This window comes from Bos indicus x Bos taurus, chromosome 16, assembly GCF_003369695.1.
Source record: "Bos indicus x Bos taurus breed Angus x Brahman F1 hybrid chromosome 16, Bos_hybrid_MaternalHap_v2.0, whole genome shotgun sequence".
In the NCBI taxonomy this organism is placed as follows: domain Eukaryota; kingdom Metazoa; phylum Chordata; class Mammalia; order Artiodactyla; family Bovidae; genus Bos; species Bos indicus x Bos taurus.
In genome coordinates, this window is record NC_040091.1 from 60,883,080 (window position 1) to 60,895,580 (window position 12,501).

At 36.2% G+C, this 12,501-nt stretch overlaps 1 protein-coding gene across 5 annotated transcripts in view; it reads right to left on the reverse strand.

Moving 5' to 3' along the window:
• ACBD6 (acyl-CoA binding domain containing 6) overlaps positions 1 to 12,501 on the reverse strand; it is a 205,881-nt gene that overhangs the window by 127,370 nt on the left and 66,010 nt on the right. For all 5 annotated transcript variants that reach the window (XM_027565486.1, XM_027565485.1, XM_027565488.1 and 2 more), the window contains exon 4: positions 12,089 to 12,171. In XM_027565486.1, the coding sequence (XP_027421287.1) occupies positions 12,089 to 12,171 (83 nt within the window). The remainder of the gene's footprint in view (positions 1 to 12,088; positions 12,172 to 12,501) is intronic.

A 12,501-nucleotide genomic window follows, 5' to 3' on the forward strand; every position in this document is an offset into this window, starting at 1 on the left:
AACCCCAAGAATGTCCCACATTATCCATAGCACAAGACAGCAAGACTCTCTTGAGATTACTCCAAATTTCCTAAAATTGACAGGAAATACATTTATCTGAATGAAAACACATACACACATGCTTTCTTTGACATTCTTTTGAAATGTAAGGGCACATACTCATGGATGAGAGGGATGATGTTTAAGTACGGTTGTCCTTCATCAGTCACAGGAAGATGCGATTCTTGCTCACACCTAAAAATGCTATCTCCACCACAGTCTTTCTACAAAGACTGCATTTTCCTATCAAAAGACTATTTTAGATAGTTAGGTTTCATGGCCAGCCATCTAAAGTCTATTTACTTTTCACTGACCTTATAGAATTAAAAAACACACTTATGGGATAAACTCAGATATCTAACTATTTAATAGACACATTCAGTAAATATTTCAACTTATTGTATTTATCAAGCAACTGGCAATCAGACGTTAAAACAGTATTCCAATGATAATTAAAATTTATTGAATGAATGAAAACACAAAGAGGACCTTACACATATACTTTAAAATCAAGATAAGAATTTTATTTTTAAGTAAACTTTCTATTTTAAGACAACTGAAGATTCACATGTAGCTGTAAGAAATAAAACAGAGAGCTGGTACTGTTTTCCCAATTTTCCTCAACGGTAGCATAAGGATGGTGCTGACAAACCTATTCGCAGTGCAGGAATAGAGATGCAGACTTAGAGAATGGACATGTGGAAACGGAGGCAAGGAGAGCGTCAGCACTGACACATACACACGGTCAGGTATAAAACAGCAGTGGGAAGCTGCTGTGTGGCACAGGGAGCTCAGCCTGGTGCTCTGTGATGACCTGAGGGGAAGGCAGGCGGGAAGGAGGCTCAAGAGAGAGGGATGTATGTATACTTATAGTTGATTCACGCTGCTGTACAGCAGAAACCAACACAACATTGTAAAGCAATTATATTCCAATTAAAATACATTTAAAAAATGGATTGTTGTTATAGTATTTAGATTCTGTTGGATACATGTAAATGAATATTTATTTTACAAAATGTCAGAAATTATGCCCTTTGCAATTATTTAAACTTTTAAATAAAAATTTTAGATTTTGGGACTTGCCTGGTGGTATAGCGGTGAAGAATCTGCCAGCCAATGTGGGGGACACGGGTTCAATCCTTGGTCTGGGAACTAAGATCCCACATGCCACAGGGCAATACGTTTGTGTGCCACAACTACTGAACCCTCAAGCCACAATCGCTGAAGCCCACACACCCTAGAGCCCAGGCTCCTCAACAAGAGAAGCTACCACCATGAGATAAGCCTGCACGCCGCAAACAGGCAGCAGACCCACTCGCTGCAACTAGAGAAAGCCCACATGCAGCAATGAAGACCTAGCACAGCTAAAAAAAATTATTAAAAACATTTTAGGAGGTATCATAAAAATATAAAAGGGAACAGTCTTCCAAAATTCTTGTAGGAACTGTGTCAGCAGAGGTTTTTCAAATATCATTGCTCCAACCCAATATTCTATAAAGTAGAGGCCCAAAGCAAGGAATGGGCCACTCAACTGAAGATGAGCAAAGAAGGCATCACAGAAGAGCTGACATTACAACCTGGGCTTGAAGAGTATACTGACAAACCAGCTAAGTGACTAAAGGATCTTGAAGACCAGAATAAAAGGAAAAGAAAGAAAGCGAAGTCGCTCAGTCATGTCCGACTCTTTGTGACCCCATGGACTGTACCTGTCAGGCTCCTCTGCCCATGGGGTTTTCCAGGCAAGAATACTGGAGTGGGTTGCCATTTCCTTCTCCAGGGAATCTTCCCGATACAGGGATCAAACCTGGGTCTCCTGCATTGCACCAAGTAAGAACTTTCACCAGGTAACAACTATTTTCTGACTGGGTTACATACGCAGTGCATTTAGTTCTAGGACCAGAAAATTGTTAAAAGCCTCAAATAAAAAGTTCTATTTACTATCTTACATATTTCGATAAGAGTCCCTTCAAATGAAACCACTTACATTTTTAACATATTTTTCTCATATTTTTTTCAAGCAAACAATAACAAAGAAGAGATCAATGTCCCAGGTACTTCTTATAGATAACTTGTTATACTGGAAAGGTTATTTAGGCATAAATTATATTTAAAAAAAAAAAACAACTAGTTACTAAAAATGCATTTTCACCTGTTAAAACCTGCTTAACTCTAAAAAGTTGATTGAAAATTTCTGATACTTTAAGTGTCCATAAGAAAAATGTAGTTCAGTTCTGATCAATTCCTCTAAAACCAGTGCCCACATCAGAAAAATCTATAGAATCTCTTGGCTATAGAGATGAGTTACATTCTCAACCATTAAGGTAAGTCTAAAATCAATAAAAACAATTAATCTAAGGGAAACATCATCATCAGTATATTGATAAATGAAAGACTACAGTCTCTAATTATACCAGTGAAGCACATTTTTAAAAACACTAAATGGAAAAGAAATTTAATTAAAAAATGTAAACTGAAGATACTCACTATATTAATATAATAACAACTATCAAATTCAATTTCAGTAATTGGAGATTACAATGATTCTTCAAACATCTCAGAAGCTATACAGTGTAGCACTTAAGAGCAGAATTACTAACCCTGTGACCTTGGGCAAGTAACCTAACCTCTTTGAGCCTCAGTTTCCTCATCTGTAAAACAGGGATATTTACAATACCTACGTCTCATAGGATCATTCTGAAGATTAAGTGGAATAATATATATATATAACACATGCAGTATGGTTACTAACATATAATAAGTGATCAATATATGTTAGCTGACATTAATACTAGCTTAAGATTTTAGCATATGTTGTAAAGTGGAATCATTTTTCATACTTTTATATAATACTCTCAATCAATTCACCCAACAAATATTAATTGAAGCTTCAAGGAAATAAAATAGGCCAATTGGTTGGAGCAAAGTGAACAACTGGGAAGGGGAAAATTGGCATTAGATGAGATGGTGAGGGGCCCTGCAAGATAGGTTAAGGATTTTAAAATTCTATCCTAAGTGTTATGGGAAATCATTAAAGGGTTTTATGCAGGAAAGGGATTGGAGACTTGATTTATAAATTTGGAGGAGACAGCAAGGGAAGCGAGGAATCCAGTTTGCAAATCATTCTGCAGTGTCCTGGCCAAGAGATGTAGAATAGTGATGTTAATGCAAAAGGTGTGATAGTGGCGATAACGAGAGGCAGATGAATTTGAATTATTTTGAATATGAAGAAACAGAATTTCTGATGTGTTAGAAGATGAGAAAGAGGGTACACCAATGTCTAGGCCTAGGAATGGCATACTTTACATGATACACTGTTAAAAATATTTATCTAATGAATATATAAAATTTTGTATTAGATAAAAATTAAAAAGTAGAACCGTGTAAATCATGTAATAATGTCTTTTTTATACAGAATTCAAACTTCAATAAACACCAGCATTTATTAATATATACAATGCAATTAGCAAAGTCTTCATAAATTGCAAAGCAATGAAATGAACCAAAATTGCTTGCTTTCAGCATTGAGAGAACAGCTGATAACAATTCAATGAGAAGATGACTGTCTATCACACAAAACTGACATCTTTGCTAACACTTTTAAGATATCTTTCTTTAATATATCTGTAAAGCATTTAACAGAAGAAAACATTTATTTATATTATCTATAATACATATGACTTTTATTATAATAGACATAGTACATCCATAACTAATGTGTCTTTATACTTGTGAGTGTGCGCGCGTGCGCGCGCGCACACACACACACACACATACACACACTAAACTTTGTAAGACTTAAGACTAAGTGCCTAGCATTTCAAAGGTACTACATATGGATAAGGATATAAGAAAGAGAGGAGGAAAAGATTAGAAGAAGGAAGAGACAGAAAAAGAACAAAGTGGGGGAAAGGATGAGGGGGAAGGAAAAAGAAAGAAAAGAGGTGGAGAGGAAGAGAAGATGATGGTTTTACTGATGAATGACCTCTTGTTCAGAAAGGGCTGTTGATCTGCAAACAGGTGGACTTGCCTATATGCTTGGTTGGCATCATGACACTGAGCACACAGGAGCTAAATAAAGCACTAAGAAAAGGGTGAATATGAGAGCCAGGAGACTCTTACAACAGTTACTGTTTATGTCAAGACCTGCTCGTCCCAAGGGACCCATTTTCACATAATCTATAATTATCTCTTCGCTTTAATCGCCTTGTCATTCCTGAGGCTCTCATGGGCACTGGAAGAGGAAAAGCTCATTAACTAAACCTTTTCTCCTCTCTCCAGCCACCCATGGCTTTTAATTGCTTGGTGTGTTATTATCTAGGAGTGCAACTGGGATCATTTTCATAAGAAAGGGAGGTAGAGAGGAGGAAGGGAGCCATGAGTCCCTGAGGTATGCACCACAGACAAACCTTTGCTTTCTCAATTATTTATGCCAGCTGAGGTTTTACAGGCTGAATAAATCCATAACTCAAGTTCATTCTGAGCAATCACATTCTCAAGGGAGAGTTGCCCACTTGCCTATACACACTTGTGTAGTCCTCAAAGAATAAGCAGAATGTAACAAGACATATGTCATTCAATTTATCACCTATCACCAAAGTGTTAACACAATGTTGATCCTAGGCAACACAGTGAAATAGGGAAGAGTTTCACTAACTATCAGGAGAATCTTTTTGGTGCTAACAGTAGTGATATCCGTGGGACAGTATTATCCCAGAGTGACGTAGCCTACTGAAAGCATAAAAATTCAAATACTCAACTTTTTAAGTACAAAATATGTGTAATGCATACTCTGGATGCTTCAGAGTCTTAAACAGATTTGTTAAAAGCTGATAACAATGTGAAGCTTTGAATAAATAACTACATGGAATTTCATACTATTTGGTTTTATAAATCACTTATAATAAAACCATATATGCTGTAGCTTTTTCTCCAATCACATCTCTTTCAGGAAAATTTTAGAGTACAATTTATGTATAAGTGACTGGCTTTTAGTTTTATTCCAGTTCATATTTTCACCAGAAACAAAATTAAAGCATAAAATTAGCACCTTTATTCTAGTTTAAAATATATATATATATATATATATACACACACACTTACAGTCTACCACTTTAGAATCAGGTCTAGAGAGCAACTAATGAAAAAATATTTCTAAAATATTTTCAGAATCTATTATAGTTTAAAATTTTTAACTTTATAAGTCAATGATGAAAGCATCTCTTTAGAATTCTACAGGCTTTTGTGTCTGACCACCGCAGTGACCTCTGGTATTTTCTGCCAAAACAGTTCATTTGTCTCACAGAACAACTAATCAATTCCAGAGCCCATCAATCATTTCAGTTGTATACTGGTCTGGTCTTGCTTAGAGAAGGTCCAGATGGCTGCCTGTGTAAGTGGGATTAATAAAATTCTGACAGATTACGTAGCATCAAACTACAGAATATAACAAGGAAGATCAAATCGTATTGCAGGGTGGGTTGGCTATTGTACACGTTTCATTTGTTGTATTTTTAAATCATGCCCTAATTTCTCACTTTATGTGCCAACTTCTAGGTAGAACCCTCTCAGTTATACAAGTCACTGAAAGTGTTTACTTGTTAGTGAGTCAGTATATGCATTGCAGAAGCATCTGACTCTTTGCAAAGCCTTATACTTATTAACCAGAGCTTTTTCTGCCAGTCTGCAGTTTAAATGAAACGCAACTGATCTCAAGACTAGAGCAACCGTGAGTCACAAGACCTGTTACTCTCTCGTTTCTATTGTTCCAAACACAGATCTCTCCCTTCCTGGTTTGTCATTTTCTTCTGCAAAAGCAAACGACCTGTACCTAACTCCACAGTTAGGTCCTGACGTGTGTTTTTGGCTCCTGCCATCAGTCCTGTGCCCTGGGTCTCTCCTGTGGGGACACTATGTTCATAACAATATTAATAAAACTAATAGTTACAAAGTAACCTATTTTGTGCCACGTGCTATTCTAGGACGCCCTGTATAAATATTCATATAATCCACAAAAATGCCATATGAGAAAGGTAGTATAATCATCCCCATTTTAGAGATAAATAACTTGTCCAAGGTCACAGAGCTAAAAAGAGATGGAACCAGCATTTGAATTCCAGCAATTTGGTTCCATAACTTTTTGTACTTAATTAGCCTCACCCTATATCCCCTCCAGTATACCACAGAACAATGAACTAGCTTCAGAATGAGAAACTGGTTTCAGGGCTGTGGAATATTAACACAGAGATCTGTACCTATGACATTATATTGTCATTTTCTGTGACAGAGTGGAAATAAAGGTCAGAACCAAAACAGGCAGGGAGCAAGCGCAGAACTGGCCCCAGTGGCCCTTGGCTCAGAAACATTTACAATAAAACTAAAATGGGCCCTTAACTTATCACCTACAATGCATTTTTGTCAGGAAACTGCCACAACATTGGAGACCAAGCCTTAGTAAATGGATTAATTAGGTAATGGTTTTCCTAATCTTCAAAAATGTGGGGAAAAATTAGAAGTTTATATATTAAAGTACTCAAAAACACATTCAAAATACATTTTAATGTTCCTTTAAAAAACCAATGGTCCAAAAAAAAAAAACAAAACCAATGGTCCAAAAAAAAAAAACAAAACCAATGGTCCAAAAAAAAAAAACAAAACCAATGGTCCAAAAGAAAAAAACAAAACCAATGGTCCAAAAGAAAAAAACAACGCTTCTACAGAAGAAAGCTTCTCCTTTCATGCAAGATTATCATTTGATGTTTCTAAAACTATAAAAGGACTCCTCCTGTCACTTTTACCTCAGTTGAACATAATTCTGCCAAGAAACCAATTAATCTCAATTAAAGAACAATTTTCTCTTGGAAAAATAAAACACCAGATAATAAATTTCACCAAAGTACAAGCAAAATTTGACTCTATAAACTTCAACAAGTAGCCTGTTTTTATTGTTGCAACTGCATTGTTTTTAATTTAGAGGCTAGTTACTTTTCAATATTGTGGTTTTTGCCATACATTGACACGAATCTGCCATGAGTATACATGTGTTCCCCATCCTGAACCCCCTCCTACTTGCCTCCCCATCCGATCCCTCAGGGTTGTCCCAGTGCACTGGCTTTGAGTGCCCTGTTTCATGTATCGAACTTGGACTGGTGATCTATTTCACATATGGTAATATACATGTTTCAATGCTATTCTCTCAAATCATCCCACCCTTGCCTTCTCCCACAGAGTCCAAAAGTCTGTTCTTTATATCTGTGTCTCTTTTGCTGTCTCGCATATAGGATCATCGTTACCATCTTTCAAAATCCATATATATGTGTTAATATACTGTATTGGTGTTTTTCTTTCTCACTTACTTCACTCTGTATAACAGGCTCCAGTTTCATTCACCTCGTTAGAACTGATTCAAATGTGTTCTTTTTAATAGCTGAGTAATATTCCATTGTGTATATGTACCACAGCTTTCTTATCCATTTGTCTGCTGATGGACATCTAGGTTGCTTCCATGGCCTGGCTATTATAAACAGTGCTGCAATGAACACTGTGGTACACATGTCTCTTTCAATTCTTGTTTCCTTGATGTGTATGCCTAGCAGTGGGATTGCTGGGTCATATGGCAGTTCTGTTTCCAGTTTTTTAAGGAATCTCCACACTGCTCTCCATAGAGGCTGTGACTAGTTTGCATTCCCACCAACAGTGTAAGACAAAGTTGTCATAAAAAAAGAAAACTACAGGTCATTATCACTGGTGAACACAGATGCAAAAATCCTCAACAAAATTCTAGCAAACAGAATCCAACAACATATTAAAAAGATCATACATCATGACCAAGTGGGCTTTATCCCAGGGATGCAAGGATTCTTCAATATTCGCAAATCAATGTGATAGACCACATTAACAAATTGAAAGATAAAAACTATATGATTATCTCAATGGATGCAGAGAAAGCCTTTGACAAAATTCAACATCCATTTATGATAAAAAACCCTCCAAAAATCAGGCATAGAAGGAACATACCTCAACATAATAAAAGCCATATATGATAAACCCACAGCAAACATTATCCTCAGTGGTGAAAAATTGAAAGCATATCCCCTAAAGTCAGGAATAAGACGAGGATGCCCACTCTCACCATTACTATTCAACATAGTTTTGGAAGTTTTAGCCACAGCAATCAGAGAAGAAAAAGAAAGAAAAGGAATCCAGATTGGAAAAGAAGAAGTAAAACCCTCACTGTTTGCAGATGACATGATCCTCTACATAGAAAATCCTGAAGACGCTACCAGAAAATTACTAGAGCTAATCAATGAATATAGTAAAGTTACCGGATATAAAATTAATACACAGAAATCCCTTGCATTCCTATACGCTAACAATGAGAAAACAGAAAATCAAGGAAGCAATTCCATTCACCATTGTGATGAAAAGAATAAAACACTTAGGAATAAGTCTACCTAAAGAAACAAAAGACCTACATATAGAAAACTACAAAACACTGACGAAGGAAATCAAAGAAATTCTTATACTGAACAAACAATAGGGACTACTCTAGTCCTTTAATGGAGTAACCCAATGTTTTAGTATATAGTAGTTTTTATCATAATCTACTTTGTTATACTGGAATTCTGTTACATTATAGGATAAATTCTCTAAAATCAGAATATGACTAGTTTCTGTGATTTCTGATCTGCTGTAGTAGTAACAAAATTACTGTTTATAATTAAAAGGAAGGCTTTCGATGGCTCTCTCACACTCATATTCCTTACTGTTTCGTATCTTAACAATATGTTCCAGAATACAAAGATTTAAATCCTATCATAAAAAGACTAATACTTAGATAACAATGAAATAAGGCCAGACTAAAACTTTTGCCAGTAACAGAGGTTCATATTTCACTCAAATAATCAGTAAGGTTTATTAAACATACTCACATGTAGATGCCAAAAATACCAAAAACAACTATTCAAAAATGAAGAAGTAGCACAAACACCCACAATGTTTTGTCTCATTTATACTCATATAATAGATGTGTGCTGAGTTGAATTAAAATTTCTACTTTTTGAAAATAAAGCTACATTATTTTATCTCTGCTTCTCATGATCAAAATTCTAAATACTGACTTAAATCTAAGAGTCACTTCTGTAGGAATTAGGTAGAGGATAGGCAGGTAGGTTAACTTTTCCAGTTCAGTTTAACTCTATCTTAGGAATATGGCACCCCACTCCAGTACTCTTGCCTAGAAAATCCCATGGACGGAGGAGCCTGGTAGGCTGTAATCCATGGGGTTGCGAAGAGTCGGGACACGACTGAACAACTTCACTTTCACTTTTCACTTTCATGCATCGGAGAAGGAAATGGCAACCCACTCCAGTGTTCCTGCCTGGAGAATCCCAGGGACAGGGGAGTCTGGTGGGCTACCCGTCTATGGGGTTGCACAGAGTTGGACATGACTGAAGCGACTTAGCAGCAGCAGCAGCAGCAGCAGCAGGAATATTCTAATTACCCATATATCTACTCTCACATCAATGGGAGTACATTTGATTGCTTTCTGTTCTGCAGAGCTACTGTGATCAGTCATGTCACTAGATATTATGAAAGAAACTGTATTCAATGTGTCATTTTGAAAAATACTAGAGTCTGGGAGCCCTTAAGGAAGTCAGTACACAAAATAAAAATCACTATTTACAGATAAGTGATTGATATTATTAGAAAGTTAAATATAGTGATTAAAAAAAAAGTTTAGAAACGATATCCATTTTATTATCTGACTAGGAAAGTGGCCTGTACATTTCTTTAGAAGAAGAGGTGAGGATGGGCATGTCACAGGAAACCAAACCAGCAGCTCTGCGCTTTAGGATGGGTGCGAGTACAGTCACCAGACTCTCAGCTCTGCGGGGGAAGTAGCTGTGGATATCTCCCAAGCTCTGGACACTTTTACTCTGTACCTACTAAGTTCTTGGAACTTCCCCAGTTACTGAGAATACCCAGATGGATAAAAGACTATGTGTGCTCTCCAAAGACTAAAAGTCCAGCAGAAAGGATAAATTTTTTAAAAGTACAATCCAATGCAGCATAATGTCATAAATGTTACAACAAAGGCGTGAACAAAAGACTATGCTCACACAGAGAAAGAATGACTAACCATCCCTCCTAGAAAAATGACTCTTCAGGATTTACTGACTTAATTTGAACATTTAATAAACTTTGATTAGTAGGGTTAAGGTTATAATATGCCATTTTTTTAGAAGCTCTAAGTACAGAATATACACATTAAGAACCCCCAAAACATGTTCTGAATCTATAAGGGTTAAGGGAAAGAAGGCGTTAAACTCTGAAAATGTTTTCTTCAACTGTGCTTCTTCAAAGTTGTAGGGGCTTCTCAGTGTCCTCAGAGTACCTCAAAGGAATCATGGTGGCAAATATACTCCAGGTCAGTAACGTTCTTAAAAGGTTATCTTTATCCCCCTCAAATCTCCATCAGGCTTCCACTATCTCATCCCAAATAAACATTTAGTCTAAGTAAAAACAACGTGCTTGCTATGCAAATACAGTCAAGACAGGACCCCTAGTTTTGAATCTGGTCATTAACCAGAACTATGAGCATTTAAAGTTTTTGATTCATAGGGGTATCAATAGCTTTCCTTCTATCTGGGAATTCTTATCGTTACTTCTTTATGTGGTGAATAATGTCAACAGCTCTTTTGAAAGAGTGAAGCATAAAATTTTGGTACAATTTCCTCTTCATTCTCTAAAGATAGATATTTCCCTTCAATTTAGGCAAACTCAATTTCCACGTGAAAATTACAGCTCATTTATTTCATGTTAATAAGTAGGAAAAGTAAAGTTCAGATAATGCAGAAAGGGTAAGAGCATCAGAAGTTCCAATTTTGTGTTTTTGCTTATAAAGCAGCAATCTTAGAAGGATATGTCACCTGCTTTAAGGCAGGACCAAATCCTTTTCCTGATTTAAACAGTGTTTAAAGAAAATGATTGTTCAAGAAATTTCCTACATAATATATAAAATTTGAAACCTTTGTTAAATAATACAAAATGGCCTTTAAAAATGTTTAAATCTTGGTAAAAAATACACAGCATAAATGTATCATCTTTACCGTCTCTAAGTGTTCAGCTTAGTAGTGTTAAGCGTATTGACATGGTTGTGCAACCAGTGTCCAGAGGTTTATCTTGTAAAACTAAAACTCTACACCCATTTAATAAACAACTCCACATTTTTGACACCCTCCAGCTCCTGACAACCATGATTCTATGAATTTGACCACTCTTGACACCTCATATAGTGGAATCATACAGTATTCATCCTTTTGTGACTGGCTTATTTCACTCAGCACAGTGACCTCAAGGTTCATCCACGTTCTAGCATGTGTCAGATTTTCCTTCCTTTTTAAGGCTGAATCATATTGCATTATCTGTAATACCACATTTTGTGTATCCATTCATCATCAATGGATAATTAGGTGCCTTCTTCCTTTTGCTATTGTGAACAGTGCTGCTATGAACATGGGTATGCAAATGTATCTTTGAAATTCAGTTTTCAATTCTTGTGGCTACAGAACCAGAAATAATTGCTGGATCATATGGTAATTCTTTGTTTAATTTTCTGAGGAGCCTCCCTACTGGTCTCCACAGTGTGCCATTTTACACTCCAAAATGATTTTTAACTTAAAACTAGAGTAAATAAACTACAAAAATTAAAGCATTCAAAAGAAATAATGATATTTTGAGGAAAACTAATATGAACAACAACCAAAATCCATAGCTTTAGATTTGAGACACAAAACCTTGCCCTATGAGCTACTTCTGTGGGAGAAAGGTTATTGTTTGACACTGATTCAGACACAGATTTTTTAAAAGACACACATAAAAATTTACTTCCTGCCATTTATTATCCTTCTAGAGATAACACCAAATCAGTTTCATGTTAAGAAAAAGTTCTTCAAATGAAAGTTTTAAGGATTAAATGAACACACACACATATATGCACATACACATATATGTACATACTCCTGTTATTAAAGACAAGAAGAGAATTTACCTGATGATTTCTTCATGATACAGAGAACTAACAACTGGCCCACCAAAACCCGTATTTGCTTCTTTTCCTTTCTTCTCTGGTGACTGTAGCGGAGAGAAGGGGAGAGAGGTAGAAAAAAGACACATGAATTAAAGCAGTGTGCATTTACAGCAGTTACAAAATAATACTCTGCTAAGGAACACTAAGTATTTGATGATCCACCATTTGTCCAAGTCCCTAAAGGACAATTTTAGGGTGGCATCACAAGGCAAGAGGACACTCAGGTCATCACACCAGCAGAACGAATACCCTCTAGCAAGCTAAGGTTATTCCACTGCTGCCTTCTGGAGCCACCTAAAAGCCATTCCCCTAGCTGATTATGTTAGCTATTTCCACTATAAAAAAACACAGGCATTCAGTGTGGAAAAATGAAA